This window comes from Tinamus guttatus, unplaced genomic scaffold (genome assembly GCF_059628265.1).
Source record: "Tinamus guttatus ecotype Peru unplaced genomic scaffold, ASM5962826v1 Tinamus_guttatus_pri_ptg000048l, whole genome shotgun sequence".
In the NCBI taxonomy this organism is placed as follows: domain Eukaryota; kingdom Metazoa; phylum Chordata; class Aves; order Tinamiformes; family Tinamidae; genus Tinamus; species Tinamus guttatus.
The window spans coordinates 7,072,518-7,093,237 of record NW_028288582.1 but is presented as its reverse complement, the minus strand read 5'-3'; the positions used below and the strand labels follow the sequence as shown (position 1 = coordinate 7,093,237).

General features: G+C 44.3%; 1 protein-coding gene across 1 annotated transcript; it reads left to right on the top strand.

Annotated features, from left to right (window-relative positions):
• The first annotated feature begins 7,638 nt into the window (after positions 1–7,638).
• Positions 7,639–19,546, top strand: LOC104566178 (tumor necrosis factor alpha-induced protein 2). The gene is made up of 11 exons (XM_010212939.2): positions 7,639–7,966; positions 10,127–10,754; positions 12,747–12,861; positions 14,111–14,233; positions 14,552–14,652; positions 14,814–14,912; positions 15,329–15,452; positions 15,556–15,678; positions 17,013–17,168; positions 18,331–18,452; positions 19,007–19,546. The coding sequence occupies exons 1-11, from the start codon at positions 7,642–7,644 to the stop codon at positions 19,146–19,148; spliced, it is 2,058 nt and encodes a 685-aa protein (XP_010211241.2). The 5' UTR covers positions 7,639–7,641; the 3' UTR covers positions 19,149–19,546.
• Positions 19,547–20,720: the final 1,174 nt, after the last annotated feature.

The following is a 20,720-nucleotide window of genomic DNA, read 5'->3' as shown; positions in this document are numbered from 1 at the left end:
TTTGCTGTTCAGTTTTAAGGAAGCATCTGCAAATTTAAGCTAAAATTCTTTGAGGTAATTCTTGCATTTAAGTAAAGATTGTGTCTGAAAAATATATCCTGTATGTTGCGGAAACAAGTTTAAAAAATGAGATTTCTCACAATCCCAGGCTTAAGGTAACTTACTAGATAGATAAACAATAAACAGAGTTTATCAGAGAGCTATCAGTGTAGTCCTATATAGAATATTCTGAGTGGTTATAAAAGACAGAAAAAATCACATACGGTACTAGAATAGGTGAAGCCTGGTTCAAATCAGCTAATCACTATGCAAAATTGGGTAAGAAAGTAATAACTGATAACTATCTTGGAAACCGGGCTAGCCATGCCATGGCCTCGTGCATCAGCAGGAGGATTGCAGTGGTAAGTTGGTTTCTGGTAAATAGAGATACCTGAACCGTGACGCTGAAGCGCTGAGGTGTGATGACAAGGTGTCACATGCACCCTAGGAAAGGAGGTGATGGGTGACGAGGTTTCCTGCTCCCATCTGCTGGCAGGACTGCCCTGACCTTGCTGAAGTTACGTTACTCAGGATGAGGCCCAGCAACAGATCCCACTATGTGGAAGTATTTAATACCCCACCTAAATCATCCTGTTCAGACACCTATCCTGGCGAGATTTGGAGATCTGCTCGGTCCCAAGTGCAGCAGCAGACTTGTGGCTGCCCTGCAGACTCTCTGCACCCTGCAGCCCGGGGCTCCCGGGTAAACCACCCTGTTGTGTTTCCCGTGACCTTCAGCACTTCTGTCGCATGACCAAGGCAGGTCCCAGCCACCTGCCGCTGGCACCCAACCACAGCGATCTCAGAGGGACCCTCTGCGGCGCTCAGCCCACAGCCTGCTCTGAGATGAACCGGTGTTTTCCTGCGACCGGATGTCTCGTATTTTTCCGACTTGGTCAAAGCTCTGCTTGCACTTCCTGCAAGTAATTTCGGTAATTGTTTTGGGGTGGGAGCATTTCTTTTTCTATGGTCCTTTGGGTCCCAAAGAGGAAATCAGCAGTCCCAGGGTAGCAGGATGCCTGCTGAAATGGCACAGACATGCAGAAACTGTCTACATGCATAAATAGATGGTGCTGCTGTCCCCTTGAGTCCACAGACCAGTGAGTCCTGCTCCAGGAGGGCTGCTTTGCCTGGGAGTGATGCAGGATCCTGTGTATGATGAGGTCCTGGCCCAGGCACCCCAGCACTGTGCTCCCTGACATGCGCTGCATCCTTGCAGCCTGCGGCAATGCTGTGCTCCACAAGCAGTGTTCTTGCATCGCCCCTGCGCCCTCTGTCCCTGATGCCCTGAGGTTTCAGAGACTGAATTTCAGAGCCTGAATTTCAGAGCATCTCATGTAAGCACCACAGAGGTCCTGATCCACATACCCTGCAGCAAGTGCCCAGGTGGGAGCATGTGCTCCAAACGAGGACATGGACTGTGGTGACCTCGGAGAATCCTGCCTGGCCATCACTGTGACTGTGATGCTTCAGAAGCCACCCAGCCAATCCAAGCTCAGCGCTGGACATGCCAGGCTCACACCATCCATGGAATGACCGCGCCAGGCATCCCCGTACCCATCGGACAGTCCTTTGGGCAGTAACTCTCCGGCTCAGCTCCAACACTGGGATGTGTATGAGACAGATGGCATCAGCACCGTGACTTGCCAGCATCTTGCTGAGGGGAACTTCTTCCGCATCCAAGGGGATTTCTCGCTTCCCCTGGGCCTGAGCCCGTTTTTGGAGTGGGAAGCACAGGCGGAGTTTCCAACCACAGGCTCCCTGCGTCTCCGCCTCCGCTCCCTCCCCTAATATCATCTCTGCCTGAGGTATCCGGAGCAGCAGAGAGCAGCCAGCAGCTCAGCCAGCAGCGCAGCCTGACTCAGCCTCGGCAGCGTGTCCAGGACCCGTCGCACAGAGTAAGTCCTTGTGCCCCCTGCCTATGCTGCGAAGCTTTGCCCTCCCTGCCATGGGACAGGTGCCTTTCCTTCCTCTCCCGCCCTGCTGCCCCTCTCTGCTTCTCTCTCCTCTCTCACTTGTCTCAAGGCTGGCTAGGGTGAAGGCTCTTTCTTACACAGGACACAGAAACAGTAAGTGGAAAGTGCTGAGGGACATACTCTCCTACAAAGGGACAGATTTGAGCCCTAACTTGTAATGACGAAAATAGAGAATAAATCAAACTGCTGTCCCAGCAACAAGGAGAAGGGCAACAGCTCCAGCTATGTCCTAGGGCTGGGGACCACAAGAATGTGTGTCTGGCAATTGCGTTACGACAGCTGTGTCCAATTTCTGTCCCTCGTTCCCCAGATTTCAGGGCATGAACACAAAGTGCAAGGAGTGTCTGCTGTTTCGCTCTCCCCCTTTCTCCTCTGTCTGGACATGGGACACCAGCATGAAAGATCCCCTAGATCCTGACATCAGGATCTAGATTAAGTTTAGCATTTCCTGGCCCCTCCTCTCCTGGATTTGTCCCCCTTAATAAGGAAATTATTTTCTTCCAAATCATGGGATAAACACTAGGTTATGATATACTTGACCCACCTGCTTTAGCAAAGCACCCTTTCAAAGCCTGGTACCCACGCTCCAGACAATGCCTGTGTGCTATGCACTGCTGGGATGAGCTGTTGCTCTGCTCCGCCCAAGGTTTTGTGGATACAATGGGAAGACAGGGAAGTCCTGCTTGGAGTCATTTCTGCACCTTGGAGCTACCTCTTCCCAGAATACGCAAGAGCCTCTCTGTAATTCCCTTGCAGCCCTAGGCAGGTGCCCCACATCCGCTGCATCCCTTCCCAGGGCGTTCAGTGAAGACTGGTTTCAAGTTCAGAGTCAGCATCCTCAGCATGTTTAATGTAAGACTTCTTGAGGTCTCTGCAAAGGAAGGAATAGATCTTCAGTGATTAGAGTTGCTGGTTGATCCAGCTCGTTCCCTCTCCATCACTGCCAGGATCTCAGCAGGAAGCATGGAGAAGTCATTTTCGAAAGCATTCAGTGCCCTGTCCTCTGCCATGAGACTTTCGGGCTCATCACTTCAGATATAGTTTCAAACTGAAATATGACTCGTTGGAAAAATTAGGTTTGGATTTGCTAATGCATCAGCAACCCTTTCTTTTTAAACCCTGCAAAAGCCTGAGTGCAGGATGTGGCTTTCGGAATAATAACATTAAACCCAAGTCCTAGACAGTAACAACTTGTTTTTCTTTCAGTGCCAGTGGTTGTTTGAAAACACACCACATAGTTTCAAAGCTAGGGTAATATATACTATATTTTCGCCTCATGATTGCTATTGTGTTTTTGCAATAGTAATATGCATACCAGATTTTCTCTTTTGCTACTTGAAAAATTCTCACTGCTTACAGGAGACACCAGTTTACAGGACTATTTTCATGGTGCTTAAGTAATTTAGGGAAACCAAGCCCCCATTTTAAAGTGACTAAGGCACCCGGGAATCCTCAGCCCTTTCAATAAGTATTTTATGTGCTGCCAGCTGTGGGTGGGCTCATAACATGGGTAGGTGCCCCCTCCTTAGGACTAAATTTGCCAGCCAGGTAATAGCAGCAAAGAAGCAGGACCGAGTTGTGCAGTTTACTCAGGGAGCAAACGCACATATTTAGGTGAATATTTAGGTGACTATGTGGCTGTTCCTGAGACAAATGATACAAGATCTCTTTGGATCTCTCACAGCCGACTAGTGTTTCAGTCACAGATAAACTAGAAGGCTGCAGTTGTTCAGTTTTCCCTGAAATCAGGGAGTTTCAGTACTCAGTTGGGGCAGAAAGTGATGCAGGACCTCATCTTGCAGAGAGTCATGGGCAAGTAGGCAGAGCCAGGAGCAAGAGTCAACAAGGTCACCTTGAAACTCATGATGACCTTCCCCAAAACTCAAATGGAAATCTTTTTCAGGGAGCAGAGCTTGCAGGTATGAAATGGGCTGTGCACAAAAGGGAGGATGTTGATATGCCACTTGATCTATGGACCGTGATTTTCTGGTCAGAATCAAAGGAGGAGCTCCCACCCTCATGGGGCTCTCTGTCCATCACCCAAACCAGTTAACAAAAACGGGTAGGAAAAAACCAAACACTTCCAACCTGGAATGGTTGGGACAGTTTGACAGACCAGAATTGGCATCTTAGTAGACCCTCTATTTTGATTTATTAGTAGATTATTGAGATTGCCATTGCGTAGTCCAAAATAAACTAATCTCTAAGCAGCCACATAGCTACATGCACTGCTCTATTGGTTCAACAGGTTGCATGAGCTGGTGCAGGTCTCTCAGGTGGATAGGGACTGCATCACTTCCACAGGATCACAGGGGGAAGAAAAGACTCATAGAAACGCAAAGAGTAAATTGCTAAAATAAAAGAACGAGGGAGAACGGGTATTCTGTTAGAACAAGAGAAACACAAATCCTTGTGATCTAGAATGTCAGTGGGCCGGAAAAGAATAAAAATCCAAACAAATTTCTGATAAAACTGGCAACATCTTAAGAAAAAAAAAAAAAAGGAGTCAAGGAAAAGACCAGCGAAGATTGCAGAATATGTTATTATTAAATTTCTTCCCTTGGGTGCTCTTCTGACATACCATGATCCACCATTAAGGAATGAGCTCATTCCTAAGTATGTGGCTTAGGTGAAGACCTCTTTATGGCGAATTATTAAAAGAGAAAGCTTCACTGCTCACAGCCCCAGGTTTTGTCTTTCCATCCTTGCCTCTGATACACTTCACTCATCACTTCATCACGCTTGCCCTTGCTGCCCACCCCAGGAGAGCTCCAGCATGGAGACGTGCGAAGCGATGCCCTCCCTTTCAGGGATGTCACCTGCAGAGCGAGGCAGCCCCAGCACCCACAGCTTCCCCTCCTGACTCAATAGCCGGGTTGTCCTTGTTGCATGGGGCTTTGACGCAGAGCAGAAGAGCAGGGGATGCTAGATGTGCTCTGCTGCTGATCTGGTTAAAACCCCTATGATGAACGTGCTCTGTCAAAAATAATTGGATCTCTCCTACAATAAGCTACGAATAGCAGGACTTTTATTATTATTAAATAAAATTAATGAAGATGATGAATGGCCAGAATCTGTCTAGTCATGATCTCAAATTGTTTAAGTACCCGAGAGCAGAAAATGAGCTCTGTTTCTGGGAAATGGTTCTGCATTTCTCCAAGCATTAACTGCTAAAATAATTAAGTACCCCTACATTTTAACAAGATTTTGCTCTTGAGCAGGACTTAAATCTTTAAGAACAGCCTTTTGCAATCTGGTCCAAATGTGGTCTTTGGGTATATGCAGCTACCACAGAGGCAGCAAGCAGATGCTCTGGGAGGCAAGCAAGAAGCAGGGCTGTGTAGGAGGACTCTCCTGCAGTAAATGGTGCTGCCTTCTACTTGCTGGGCCTTTCTTGCACCAAGTGCTTGAACAAAATAAAGAAAATGAGTGTAGAGGGCTGGTACACCTTGCCATAAGTGACCATGGCTCCATTTTAAGAAAAATCTGGTCACTGGGTTTTATTGGTGCTTCCAGCTGCAGATGCAAACATGCAGAAAGCAGCAGTGGCAATGATGAATGCTGGCCTAGTGCTTCAGCTGGTCAAAAGTGAGTGTCACTACTGATTAGCAGCCTTATGACAAACAAGAAGGAAGGAATTTGGGGGAATTAATCTAGATGCACAATAGCATTAGGAGTTGCAGGCTGGGAAGTTAAATAAAAGAGAAGATAAATATAAGATAGGATATAATAAGATAAAATATAAGATAAAAGAAAAATTTAGACCTGAACCTTTCTACAGAATCCCTGATGCAGTGATATATTTCATTCTCCTTTTCATCTCCATGTTAGTTCTGATAAAGTGAAGAACTGGATCTGTTGTTGCAGACATGACTCACACCACTTCCCAGGAGGTGCTGCTGTCCAGGTTCTCCTTTCTTCTGTTCCCATGAAACCCCAGCACTGGAGTGAAAATGGAGCACTCCACTGAACAACTACCTAAGCTCTCCGCAGCCACCATTAAGTCATTCAGTGAGAGCAGAACCTTAATTTAACTTTGCACTCTGACCAAGGTCAGCCATCTCAGTGTCTTCCTAGAGAAGGTGTAATTTTTAATGATGCCAGGCTGAAGTAGGTCCCTTTACCCTCTGGTTGCTTCAACTAACTTTATACTCCAAAGCTCTCAACTTAAACAAAGAGCCAGGGTTTTGTGACCACTTTTCCAGAAATAAGGAGGACACTTTATATCAACAGGATGCTTATTAGCAGCATAATCTTGGAAGGGGATTTGAAGATCTCCACTCTGTAGCTTCATAACTGAAACCAAGTTCTTCCTTTATTTACACACTAATTCCACTATTCTTGTGCAATGAGTAAGCCAAAACTTGGCTGAGAGTTCTTCATGCTGATTCGTTTTTCCAGAGAGCCACTTTAAAAAAGCATTGTTGCAACAAGGATTATAAACTGTGATACACTTTTTTTGTTTATAATAAATGATAAGAATAATAACTGCTGTTATAATTTAACTATAAGGTAAATGCAAACCTGTAAGAATACATTGTATGCTGAATATTAATATATAAATAATTTCTAAATGTAAATGGCATAACGAATATATTTATTGTTAGCTATTTGTAGTGCAGGAGCATGCTGGGGCATGCAGGAGGCTTGGTGGTGAAGGAGAGTCCTGTCAGGATAGTCTCTGGGCTGAACCCGCCCAGTGCTGTTGCCCCATCTGTGTTTCCTGCTCAGCTCGGGACATGCACCAGCTTCTGCACTAGCACTCCCAGCTTTACAAGAATTTGCTTTCTGCACAGGCCAGGCTCACAGCAAAGCCTGGCATTTTAGCAAAGGAGATGAGAAAATTGCTTGTGTCACTCTGAAGTCTTCTGGTTTAGGAGGCTCTGCCTCCGACGCTCCTGCCCTTCCTCCTATACGACAGGAGCTGAACTGAGTAAGGCTGAGCAATTTCTCATCGGTTTAAATGGGAGCAGAGGTAAACCAGCAAGGCTTTGCTCAGCAGAACTAATTCCTTGGAGAAGGCTGTGGCATACTTGGCTTAGCAGACTGGTCTCTGTTTCATGCTGTATTTGAAAACTCGGTGCGTGAGGAGCTATGTGGTTGCTTCCACAAACAAACCTACAGCCAGATGAGCAAAGATCAGGGAAAAGTGGCCCTGAGAGAGATTAGAGACTCTGAGGCTGTATAAAATTATGGGATTTGCTTTGAATAGACACAGGCTGCCTATTTGTGTGCACTGCCTCACTTATGACTTATGGTCACTTCCTAACTTCCACAGCAGTCTCTGGAAGATCTCTGCTCTCCTGTATCCAGATAGTCTATAGTTTTCAACCAAGCAATTCTGAATCATCCTTTAGATCACACATCAATGTTCTTTTATGTCATTTATTAACCTAGAGAGAGCTGCTCCATCCTCTCAATCATCTGAAGATACTTTGCTTGGGAGCTCTGCTGCAGAACGGAGTGTTTGCCATATGTGCTCAAGAACTCCCTGTACACTGAGATCCTATAACAGAAACTTTCTTTTTCCAAATTGGAATTTGTCTTTATACATTGTGCCATAGTAGATCTTATGCTAATCGTTATGATCTGACCAATTCTTTCTGAAATTTACAGGAAAAAAGAAATGATGAAAATGCTACCCTTTCTCCAAAGTGGTCCTATTGGAATACGCAAAGACTCAAAGGATTGCATTGAGGAAAATAGGCAACTTGGAAATCCTTCAACATCCATATCTGGGCAAGTTTCAGTTTGCCCTGAAGACTGGTCCAAAAGTTATGTAAAAACAAGTGAAAAGCAAGAGGCAACCTGCAGACACTCACGTACATCTTCCATCGCAAGCAATGGGAGCTGTGCCTCTTCTGGGGAGATTCCTGAAAAGGGGAAGAAAGGACTGATAGGAATCCTTAAGAGTGCTCTTAAGAAGAAGAAGGACTCCAAGCCACTCAGCAGTAAGTGTTGGATCTTCCTTTCTAACACCCTGAAGATGTAGTTATCCATAGAACAGCTGCATAAGGTAGAGAAGACTTGTCTTCCTCAAAGAGTCTAGGGATACATGAACTGAGGGATGGTGACCTCAAATCCTTGGTCACTAGGCTGTTCTTTGTCACCTTCACCAAGGAACAGCAGCTTTGCATGTCTTCTGTCCAAAATGAGTCTTACTTGCTCCTCTGATACCAGGGGACATAGAAAGATAGAGAAACACCTGTCCATGGAAACCAAGAGCTGTGCAGAACTCTGTGGTTCACCCAAGCCTCACTTGCCCCTTCAGGTGATCCATATTGCCTGTTCACAGACACAGCAAGCCATAGTTTATCCTAAGTCCAGTTTCTGTTTGTACCTCCTTTACCGGAATGCTGTCCCAAAGACTCATTGTTTTAGCACAAAATATTTCCATTCTAGACAAGCCTATTCCTGGCTGATTTAGATCTATGTCTGCTTGTACCAACCATAACCGGTGCTTTTCTGTGCATATATTCCAAGGGATGTATTTATCCTCCTCAGTCTCTATTTTTGTCAGCTAAATGACAAAGCCTCCTCAAGATAGCCTCTTTTTGCCTTTGTTCTGACCACTACACTGTGCCATTTCCACTGTCTCTTTTTCGAAATGAAGCACTCCGAATTTAGAAAATCTTGCAGGTAGGATGTCACCAACACCTGACGCAGCAAAGTTTCCATTTTGCTGTCTTTGCTGGCTATCTCTCTGTGGATATGTCTTGGAATCATTTCTGACATTTTCACCATCAGCTTGTGGTGGAGGCACTTTCTTCCTCCTTCATTTCCAACTAGTACATGTACAGCTTGCAGCAGAAAATCTTACCTGTTGCTGGGTAACTTTTATCCTATTACATTTGCGTATTGTGCTTTGTGCTATTAAATTTCAGTCCACCCACTCATCAAGCGTATATCCTGTATAACACAACAAGCCCTGAGTTTCGATAAAAACACTGAATTCTGTGTGATCAGCAGCTGTCAACAGGGCACACCCAGCTTTTGTTTTGCAGTCACAAAGGTGAATACTAAGTAAGATTAGTTCTATGATTAATGTAACCCTTCTGCACCTACGGGTTTTAATAGATACCCCCCATTCTTGCAAACATAACAAAAACTGATTTGGGGCCATAATTTCTCCTGTTAGCTAATAATTTCCCAGATCACATCATAGGAACTGACAGGTTGTAGGTCTGATAGGATAGCTCAGTTGTATCTATCTTGCCCATTAAATGAGTCATCCAAAAATTTCACAGGTTATGTCATGTCAACCCACTTCTGGAAAACCCATGTGGTATTTCCTCTAGAACTTGTTATTTAGTTATATTACTCTTCCCACGTACATTTTTTTTTCTAAAACTTTGCTTATTATCTGAGGTCTTGAAGTTTAGATATCACATTTGGTAGATGCTAATGTCTTCTTCACTGTGATAGACCTGGACTTGAATTGAATGTACAATTTCTTTCAATACTTTGGAATAATTATGTATTACCTATTGCTTTGTTATATTTGGCAAATGTTAATGTAAGTTGGTTTGGATTATCCTCATTTTGCTGCAACCCTATTGTCTTCAAGATGATACCGAATAATTCTGTTTTGGCCCTAATCATAGAAATACCATAAATAAAGAAGATTAAAATATTTTTCCCCTGTGTTCAGAACTGCAGCATATTACCACAGAGTTTATCTGTGCTAACCAGCCTTTTCTCTTAGTCATAACCCCCAAAAGCCACTTCCATGATAAAAATGCTGTTAATAAATCCTGAGGACTCTTCTTTCAATACAAGTGATCCACATGCCAGTTATTTTAGCTATTTTGCTCTGCTTTCCTCGGTCCATGCACCAAATTCCTGTGGTTACTAGCAGGGAAGGCAATGAGCAAACGCACTGTCCTCACAGGCCTTCTTTAATGGCAATGCAGGCAACTGCTCCAGTGTCTGGAGACATTCCCTGGAGATTTTTTCTCTCCATCTGCTCTGCTGTAAGTAACAATTATATATATTAGCATTATGGAAACATAAGCATAAAGAAAACAGTAATCCAGAGCCATCATTTTATATAAAACAGAAATGTAAAGCTTTGATATTAAGTAAAGAAAGGTTGTTCTTTTTTTCCCCAGTAAAACAAATCATGGAACTCATTGAAGAGAATAAGTTTTCTGATGCTTCCCAGCACCTGATTGTCCTAGAAAAGAGTCTTTCTGTCAGAAGTGATGAGGAGTTGAAAATCAGACAGCAAGACATCGAAGCCATCTATGAAATTCTGAAGAGCAAAGTCTTTGACATCTTGAAAGAATCTATACTTCTAGCAGCAGTAAAACCAGATTTATTGCAGCAAGCAGTAGATGCATTAAAAGAACTGGAGAAAGAAGATCAGAATTACTTGTCAGAGGATCCACTTGACCAAAACAGGCAATCTAGACCTAGAAAATGGAAGGAGATTTGGATGGCTACAGTGAAGGAGTCTGTAGAGACTCGAATGAAAGATACCCATCGTACTCCAACAACTGAGAACCTCTCTACAGCTGGCCAAAATCTCCTGCACATGGGGAGGACAATGAAAGAGGATTTGACAGTAGTAGTGCAGCGCATTAAGCAGCTTTATCCTCCTGACTTTAACGTGTGCGGCACATATGCAGAATTCTACCACAATTATTTTGCTTCCCAGCTGAAGAAAACTGCTGAATCTCAGCTGGAAGACAAGGATATTTACCTTCTCCTTTCATGGGTGCACAACATTTATCCAAAGTAAGTGACACTTTTACATTCATGTTTATCTCTGGCGAGCAACAGCTTCACCGGCTGCAAAAGCTACACATTTTCTTGATTTATGAGTTGCACTTCAGTGCAGCTAGGTGTTGTGCAGATTTACAGCAGCTAGGCATGGTGGTTGGAAGACATTTTATTCAGACTGTTATTCTTTAAACCAATGTCTCCCAACATCAAGCAGGCTTCTGAGCAGTTGTCATACATGCAGATGGTTAGAGCTTCACTTGTGGGATAACTTGGACAGGTCCAGAAATTTGCGGACCTGAACTCATTCTTAGAAAACTTAGAAACTTAAGCTTTCTGGCCTGTTGGAGCCAATAAATAACAATCTGAGAAGTAATTATCCTGGGGACAAGGGAGTTTGCTTAGGCATTATTCACGGGCTGTACTTTCTGTGGGATAAAAAGACCAAAGAGTGGATCCCTGTAATAGGACATATCAAACAAGGGCTGCTTTTCAGCCATAACACTACTGTATGTTGTAAAAATGAAAAATATTGCTGTTGCTTAATATACTGGATGTAAAATTAAGGTGTCTCATTTCTGATATGAAAATCTGTAGATATGTGTGCAGTGTTTCTTACGCTGTTTAAAGGCCATTAAACCTTTGCCTGAGCTTATTTTCCTCTTGTTCCACTGTCAGTAGATAATGAGCTTTGATCCTGGATTTTCTGCAGAGCCGATGTTTTGCTCTAGTTCAGGAAGTCAATGAGCTAATTGCAAATTGGACAATATTTTAGTAGCAGAATCATCATTCTGTAGTCAGTGAAGTCATGCCTTGACATTCTGAGAAAACTGAGTTATTTATATCTGCAATGTTCAAAAAGAAAAGAAAAAAAACCTGACGCACTCATATAATTATCTGGGGGGATCATGATGCACTGCAAAAGGCAACACCCTTTGCTCAGAAATCTCCTGGCCAAAGGATCCCCTTGTACAAGTTGGAGGGTGACTTTCTTCTGGGAGCAGCAAGAACTTTTAGTTCTTAAGTGCATAAGGCCGTGGTTCTCAGGAGGAAAAGCCCTTACTCAGTTACATAGCCACATACATCATACATCACAGAGTTTCCTCCTATCACACCAGGGTAAGGAAATATTTGGCCTAGAGCATGTTTGGAAAACAGTAGCTACGCTGAGCGGAACCTAACCCGAGGATTGCAGTATTGTCCTTGGGACAGAATTGGCCAGGTCAGTGGCTATTTCTCAGCCTGTTCCTAGAAGCAGCATCCAGATGTCTACTTGTACATTCAAGGAGCCTCTCTCTCAATGATCTGGATAAAAAAGAGAAGAAGTAAGAAGGAAGGAAGGGCTCAGGGGCACAAAGACCTGCTTGAGATTCCAGCGTTTGCCTTGAGAACAGCCCATGTCTGGGAAGTACAGCAGTATATTCACAATCAGGTGGATCACCCGTAAACATAGAAATCAGGCAATACTCGAAATTATTCCATGCAGCTCAGTTGGGATAAGCAATTTCCAAGTAATCCTCTCTTGAGCTTTGGCCTGAACTCCTCCATGGTTGGCAGAGCCCTTCATGGTCTGCTCTGTGCCACCAGTTTTTCCCCAAAACACCTCCACAGCATCCAGGTCAGCCAACATTGCATGGGGAAATAACAGCAGGATGTTAAATGTACAACCACCCACTCCTTCCTCACACTTGCGCCATAAGAAGCCCATGTCAGTGAAGCCACTATCAATAAGGAAAGGCATCCTGGGGGTTGTTGCTCCCTCCCATTGCTCTGAACCCCCCATTGCCACTGGAGTGCGATGCGTGACTCTTCTCTGGGCTTGCTCAGGCTCCCACCCTCACTTCCAGCACAGTTTCCTCTCTTGCAAGCCCTGTCTTGACTAAGGACAATGTACTTTTCCATCTGGTTTTCACTGATGTCCTCTAAAAGTATTGCTCATTTGCATCAACAGTTGTCTTGAATTACATTGCCCCTGGAAAATGTGACCATTTGGCTTTTTCATTCCAGTGACATAAGAAAAGATCGTGTTTTAGCAGAGGAGCTGGGAAAAGTTAAGCTTGGAAGCCTTTTGCCATCAAGTCTGGTCAAAGAGCTTGAAAAGAAATACCTTGGCAGTGAAGAGGTGAGAATCTGTTCAGGGCCCCCTTCTCCCTTGCCTGCTCTTGCGTGACTCTCAACCCACAGAGCAGCTCAAACTTGTCCTGAATGCACAATTCTCTGCTGTCTGTGTAGTCCCCTTGCCCTTCTGGACAGACAAAAAAAAAAAAAGGCAAGAATGTTTTTGTTTCTTTTTGGAAGACAAAGCAGCCTTCTGCTAGACTGGACTTGCAGAATGAGCTCCCTGCTGCCTTTGGGCTAACCCAGGCTCATGTCCTTGGGGACATCAGAAAATAATTACTCTGTTCTTGTAAACCTTGTGTCAGGAAGGGAGGTGGAAATCAAACTACAAATCTTTATGGGTAACTTTCCAGCTGACTGTTATGGCCCCAGAGGGGGCTAAAACTCATTCTTACAGACGATGGATTCAGTATTACTTCTGGCCTTTGCAGCCACGCCAGGAACAAATCATACCCAGACCTTAGGAGAGTGCAAATGTGTACAGTCACACCTTGCAAATCCATCGCATTGATGAAAAATCACCTGTTTGCAGAGGATCATAGTTTCTATAATTTTTGGACTCTTCCATTAATGAACACAAGAAGTGACCTTACAATATTCTCAAAGCTTAATATTTTAGATGCCTCAAAACTTCAGGCTAAAACCCTGGAAAATTAGAAATTCCATGTTTAAATCTAGTTTAATATAGCTTGTAGATGGGAGAGAGAGATGTAAGAGCTGCTACTTTGAAATATTCTATTCAGTCAGCAATGATGTGATGTCCTATGTCCTTGCTGCTCTGCTGGGCTATGAAGTGATGAGGTTGAAACCACCACAGATGCCTTTCTCATGGCCATATTGGAGTGTAGTGATGCCTCAAAACACACCTACCTCCTCTTGACCCTGCCTGGGGCAACCTGGAGATTCTAGTAAATGCAAATAAAGTAAATCTGGTCCTCAACAAACTCAAGTGAGACTGGGAGGTGTCACAACACGAAAAGTAAAGCTCTTCTTCCATCCACACAGGAAGAGAGCTGACAGGCAGAAGTGCAGAGCTCGCACATTTGCAGGAGATTTGGGTTTTGTTTATTTAAATTAAGTACCTCTGAGTCCGACAGAGGCATCTCTTAACAGAGAGTCTGCTGGGACAGAGGAAAAAGGTCTACTGAGCCAGACAAATGATAGGTGGCTGAGAAAAACAGTCTGCACAAACAGAAGGCAGGAACTGTTATATCCCATTTGTGGTAAATGCTGTTGTTCTTTCTTCCCTAAAGGCTGCTGTCAAAAATTGTCTAGGTAGGTGTTTAGAAATGGAAATCCAAAGATGGAAAGGAGATCAAGAACCCGAAAAACTTGATGGCCATTTTCACAGTGAATTAGCAATACTTGCTATCCAGGTAATGTGACCTTTTGTTATGAAAAGAGAATTGCACCCTATATGTGTTTAGCATTTGAGACGAATTGCAGTCAGTTTGGGATACCCTACCTCTCTCATTAAAAGGTAGACAAGGAAATATCTTGGGAAATCTTACATAATCCCCTCATCGTGATGTGGCAGTACTTTGTAAATGCCAGTGGATTCACGGTCTTGTCTATGCAGCCCACTGAACCCATCCTCTCCATCCACGGTGCAAAGACAAATGGAAGAATTGTAGCTCCAGAATTGCCTTTTGGGAGTGTGAGGCATTTGAAACTGTGCTTTTTTTGCTTACTAGAATGTCTATGGAGGGCAGAAGCGAGCTGATGATCTCAGCGCTGCGTTGGGTGAAGAGATAGCACCTTGTCTGTCAAGGGAGCTGGCCACCTTTCTGAGAAGGTATGGTAAGAGTGCACTAGGTGACCCTACTCGAGCAGGAGGGTTGGAATAGATGATGTCTAGAGGTCCCTGCCAACCTCAAACATTCTGTGATTCCATGAAAGCATTCTGGGGGAACTGATGAGAAGTTGCTCACCCTCCTCTTCCCATCTCCCCTCTAGCTACAAGGACGCTTTCGAGGAATTCAAAGAGAAGAGCAAGAAGCAGAAGTTCTACAAGCCTATCCTGATGGCAAACGTTAACAACTGCCAACATTTTAGGTAAGAGTTCTAAAGGAAAGCTCCTTACTGTGCTCAGGAGCTCATCGCATGCAGATGTTGCAGAGCGGGAAGAGGAGGCTCACTCTACTGGCAGAGGAAGGCTTGGAGTCCGGCCCCTCCATGCCCTGGCTCGCCTTGGCCAGCTACCCATGTCTGCAGCACGAGAGATGCTCCCAGCAGCTCAGCAATGAGCCTGCACAGTCCTCAGGTCCTCTGTGGGGTGACAGCACTCGCAGTTATCACATGCAGGATCGCCAGGGCCAGGGTTGTGTCGACTTTAGAAGTCATGTCATTTTAAGTTAAAGGAAGAGATTACTTAAGTTTCTCTGAATTTCTCTTTCTTTCTCTCTCCCCCTTTTTTTTTTCCCTGAGATTTGGAAACAAATTATGCTGACCTTGTTGATATTTCCTTTCAGAAACTACACAGAGAAAAACATAGCTGAAAAGGATGATAACAAAGCCAGTATTCTCAGCACACTCAGTGACATTGAAAACAGCGGCTTTGACGTCCTGCTCCAACAACTGTTTGCAGAGCTGAAGGTGCCGTGTCTGCATAGACATATATAACACATATAAGAATGCTAATTGCATGTGCACATAGGGCTTACTTTGAGGAAACTCATCAGATTTTCACTTTTTTTAGCCAATTTATAAGAAGTTTACAGAAAACAAGTGGGATTCCAGTGATGAAATTATGAATGCAATCATTAAAACAACAGGAAAATATATTTCAGACTTCCAGAGCCTAAATGACCCTTCTTACAAGGTAAGGCACAGAGAAATACAGGAGCAGTTTTAGGAATCTAACCTGGGGTTTTCAACTCTGATCCTCTGCAACTCAAGATACCTTGACCTGGTTTGAGCTGCCAAGCCCTCATGCTGTCAGATAGTCTTCACAAGTGTTTTTTTTAATAATTTAGTGTGATTCACATGCATTTTACCCAGATTATCCATATGAATGTTAGTCTTTTCCAGCAAAGGCAGACATGTAATTCTGCTACAGTGCAAAAGCAGAGAAAAATTCCCCTACCGTAGAAAAAAGGCAGACAAAATATGTTTTTATTCATGTATGGGTTTGATTTGGCAATTCTGAAGCACACAATTTTGTATTAAGCTATTTTGATTGCCCTAAGGACTGGAGGACATGGATGTAATAGGGGAAAATCCCAAATAACTTAGCAACAACTACATATTTTAATGCTACCGGAACATATGTGAAACATCACCACATTAAAAATGTTTGCTTTCCTGAATGTGTCTTTTTAGGAGTTGAATTAGAATAGTGGTGTTTTGTGTATTAGAGAGAAGAGGAGGATCAGAATGAATTCCCTTTTCTCTGGAGTACTGTTGCTTCTTCTGTAACACATAGAACTTTTCTCAGTTTTCTCAGTTTTCTCAGTTTCCCAGAAGAAAACAATATTTGAAAATTCCCACACTTCATTGCTTTGAGTACAAAGAAATTTTCAGGATCTAAGATGCCCCTTAACAAGCTGTAGGGAAGCTGGGCCTCAGTGCAGTTCCCCAAGTGTAGTCACCAGCAAGGATTTGGATTCAATGATTTGGGTCCAAGCAAGGATCCATCTACACAATTAATCATGCTCCCAAGAAAAGCTGGGTGGACAATCCACTCTCTCCCTATACTTATCCCAAATGCCCATGCTGCATTTCTTTATTACCCATCAAAACAGTATCTGATCAAGTTACATTATATTACCCATTAGGCTATTGCACATCAGAAGCTCAGAAATATTTTCCTTTTCCATCTTGCCTTTCCTCTGTGGGCTCCCCTGCCTCCTGTGCCCCTCTGGCCCCACACAGAGAACATCCTACCAGCCTCCAGTCCCCTGGATGCATAGATGGAGTCCGTTCCTAGATGGTGTATTCCCAATTCCACATCCACCCAGCAGCACAGCAGGCCATGGAGCTGGCAAGGGGCACTCCTCCAAACCTCCACTCTCCTCCAAACCACTCTGCAGCACTTTCTTCCATGCACCCCTATCCCCTGACTATCTTCCAGGTGAATGCTGATATTCCTGCATCCAGGCATACCCTTCTGTGCATATGGCCCCAGTAAACTAAATGCTGTTTCCTTTCCAACAGGCTATTGTAGAAAAAGTCCATGTCCATTTGGTTAAAGAGTACATTGTGAGGCTGCTGAAGAGAAGAGTCAGCCTGAAAAGCCCAGTGCAACATCAAAACCTGGCACAAAACATCTCCAAGAACGCTGCTGCCCTGGAAGCCTTCTGCACCAGCAATGTACGTGAGTGCTCCCTGCCTCCGCGCTCACACACCGAGGGAAACAGAGGAAGAGATTTTCTGCAGCCTCTCTTTGACCTTTCCAATGTGGTTTAATTTGCTGGAAAAACACTAGACAGAAAGAGCTTTCCCAGTGCCAAGCCTGTGGAGAGGGAGGTTCCCACACCAACAGCCTGCTCTCCTCCAGAGGCAGAGCACTGATCCCCTCCTCCTTGCTCTTGTAAGGTTTGCTTCCTTTCACAAATGTATATAAAAAGGGATGCAGGAATTAGCCAAATACTGAGCTTCTCTGGTTTCAGTACAACTTGCATGGAGGCTGGTTTTTGACTCTTTCCCATCACTCTTGATTGTCCTTTACTTTTCCACTTTTAGGTCAAACAAGGGGTAGAAAGGCCATCTTGGGAATATCTGGAATGCAAGGGTTTCCTTCATCTTAGCCCGTTGTGTCCTCTGAAATCATCTTCCTCCTTTCATGTCTTTAAATTTTCTTGATGAAAAAACTAAGCCAAGCCTCATCTTCCCCCACCCCACACACATTTCACAGGAGAAGGAATAGCAAGTCTAAGCTAGAGTCAGTGTGGGCAGGAGGCTAAGGCCCCATCTCACAGGAGTATCCAACAGCTAGGGTCCAAGTGGAGCTTTTATCAGGGTTGACAGCAAAAGGATTTTGGCACTATCTAAAAGCTAAAGACAGGGTTGTATCCAGCTCTGGGAGAAAGCAGGCACTTGTTAGGTGCATTATCTTGCACGTCTCTGTCATGCATCCCCTGAGGCTGCAGCCAGCACGGATACCTGGGGGAAGGGTAACATGAGGGTAAATGTTTTGTGAGTGAAGGGAAGAGAGGGTCTGTCCAGGTGAATGCGGAGGCCTCAACCTTAAGTTAAAAGTGAACTCCTCCCCAGCTGTAGGAGAAGATTAAAAATAACAGACCAACTCACCTAGCTTCTTCAAGGCCGGCTGGGGAGGGCCCTAGCTAGAACTGCCATTCAAAACAACAGGGCTTATAAAATCTCTCTTGCATCCTTCTCCACTCATCAGGACACATCATCAGAAACTGCCCCCGCAGCACTACCAGTTAAACACAGTTCCTGGGGCTGTGTGGAGGCCTTGGGCCTCTGCTGGCCCGTACAAGGCCACTCTGACTTCTTTCTTCTCTGGCAGGGATCTCAAGCCTCATGGTTGAATTCTGCACTCCCCAAACTCGCTGAAATAATCCGACTTCAAGATTCGGGTGCTATTAAAATTGAAGTTGCAACACTTGCCACAGTGTACCCAGACATTCGGTAAGAGAAGCTGTATCAGATTTGCAAATATTAATACAGAATTTTATCTGAGCCTTGGAACAGTTAAATATTGAAGTGAATGAGATGCACATACCCTAAGTTCTGATATAGTGAGGTAATACTCATCCCTACTAGATGACTGCCAAGTAAGTAACCAATGCCCTTTTAGGTGGGTATGTCTCCTTCCATGCTGTTTTCCCTAAATGTTTATTTCCCAAAGCTTATAATGTCCTTACCTTGCCCCAGGCAGAAGGGGTGGGGGCCCACCTGCCAAGCCATAATAATTCCAACACCATTAGACAAAACCAAAAACTGCCCTTTTTTAAAAAAAAATGTTCTATATTTGGGGCTTATTCCCTCCTTTGCCTTGGAGATTCCCTGTCCTACCCCCAAAGCTCCCGGGATAGACCTGGTGCCTCCAAAAGATAATTAACCAGATGCCAAGTTGGTGTCAGCACTCGGGCCCTCAGGGTAGCTCTCAGCCTGGCTGTAAGGACCAATTTGCTGATGCAGAAAGCTGCAGAAGTTAACACCTGCCAATATCTCTTCAACAGCAAAAGGCACCTTGAAGCTTTCCTGCACATCAAGGCGAATTTGACACGTGGTGAACTAAAAAGCATCCTGAACTACTTGGCAGATAGCACGGCATCCTCACCTCCAAGTGCACCGTTGTTCTCTAATATAAATGTGTCCTAGGCCAAAGGCAGCCCTTGGCATCCTTACTGTACAGGATGGTATAGCTAAGCTAGTGAAAGCCCCCCAGGGGCAGGGATGGAGACAGTCCCTTGGAGCAATGCTATGCATAGCGTTCACTGCCATATTTTCCTACGGAAAGTATTTTATTCTAACTTGGTGCTCAGCATCTCTACAGAAAGCGTCATTTTCCATGAACAACTGTGAGAAGGTGAGATCCAGCCATGGGAACATAACTTGATGCCTCACTGCCAAGGATTGCTCCTTGCACTGGCCACAGACTCCCTCCAAGGTCTTGGGAATGTGCTGCCACTTTCTCCATTTGGAAATTGGCCTGATACGCTTCCATCTGACTACCTCACCAGAGTGCTGCAAAGGCTGTTTTGCCAGCTCCCCAGTTATCCTAGGGACACCTCCCACATTGCTTGGTCACTCTTGAGGAGAGAGCTCTTTTCTGGGAGGGAAAAAATACAAAGACAAAATACAGATGAAGCCCCATTTGAGGGACTGGAGAGGAGCTGTAGTTCAGACAGCCTTGGATTCCTGTAGTCCTGCTGGGCACAGCAGCTCCAAGGATTTGGGGTTGGCCGCAGCCCTGGCTTCACAACCATCACACATGGGGCATTGCCCAGGGGCCTCAGCGGGGGTTAACTAGTACCGGATTCCATTAAAATGTTTTGAGCTCTCTGTACATATCACCTCGGTTGCTCTTTCCCCTGTTCCTGTGAGATGGATTAGATGTGAAAACATGAATGGGTGTCTGTTTTGAAACTACGTATTGTTTTTACAGGAAGGGAATTACTTGCCAAAATGAGATTGTGTTTAGCTGAGGACTTTTCTCTTTGTTTTTCTTTATTTCAGCTTCTGTATCTGTTTGTAGAAAGTTAGTCCAGAAGGAAGATGCATAATGACTGTGCAAACCATGTAATGTTATATGCATATGTAAACCATGCCACTTTTAATGTTCCTTGTTTATACCACACTTGAGTTTCTATTCCTAGCCTTTGGCTGTATATCCATAGATAGGCGTATATCATTGGTGTATTTTTGCATCCAATTTTATTTTCTCTCAGTAAGAGATCTTCATTTGCAATGTTTATATTTAAACAGTATTCAAATCTGCTAAAAAATGTTTTACGTCATTTATTACGTCTCTGGCTGTTGTTTACTGCTACATGCAATCGTGCATAACCCCGCAAAGAGCCAGTTCTTCCACGACTTCCAGTCTGCTCTGTGTTAGGCTGACGAATGTCACCCTCCTGCACCCAAGGGTGCAGAGGGTATTGCTGGGGAAGCAATGGCACGTTGTCTTTGTACCGCCTATGGGACCCATAGCTCGGCTTTCCATTCTCTTTAGAGCAGCTGTCATATTCACAGTATTTATGGTATCTGGTGCAATGAGGCCCAAAGTACCAGCCTCTAGGCACTACCACAGAATTGATGTTGAATAACAAAAAAAAAAAAAACTTGAGATGCATCTCATCCTTAGTGCTCAGGCATGTCGCTTGTTCCATCTCTGGTTTCTGCTCCTGTTGTTACAAGTTTTTAGGAAATTTGCTGCTGTGCTCAGTAAGG

What these genes read in the sequence shown, in the direction of transcription:
- LOC104566178 (XM_010212939.2), top strand. Translation starts at nt 7,642, where the DNA reads ATGATGAAAATGCTACCCTTTCTCCAAAGTGGTCCTATTGGAATACGC. An exon ending in GTGCACAACATTTATCCAAA is followed by an intron (nt 10,755 to 12,746) that starts GTAAGTGACACT and finishes TTTTCATTCCAG; the next exon opens with TGACATAAGAAAAGATCGTG. An exon ending in CTGGCCACCTTTCTGAGAAG is followed by an intron (nt 14,653 to 14,813) that starts GTATGGTAAGAG and finishes TCTCCCCTCTAG; the next exon opens with CTACAAGGACGCTTTCGAGG.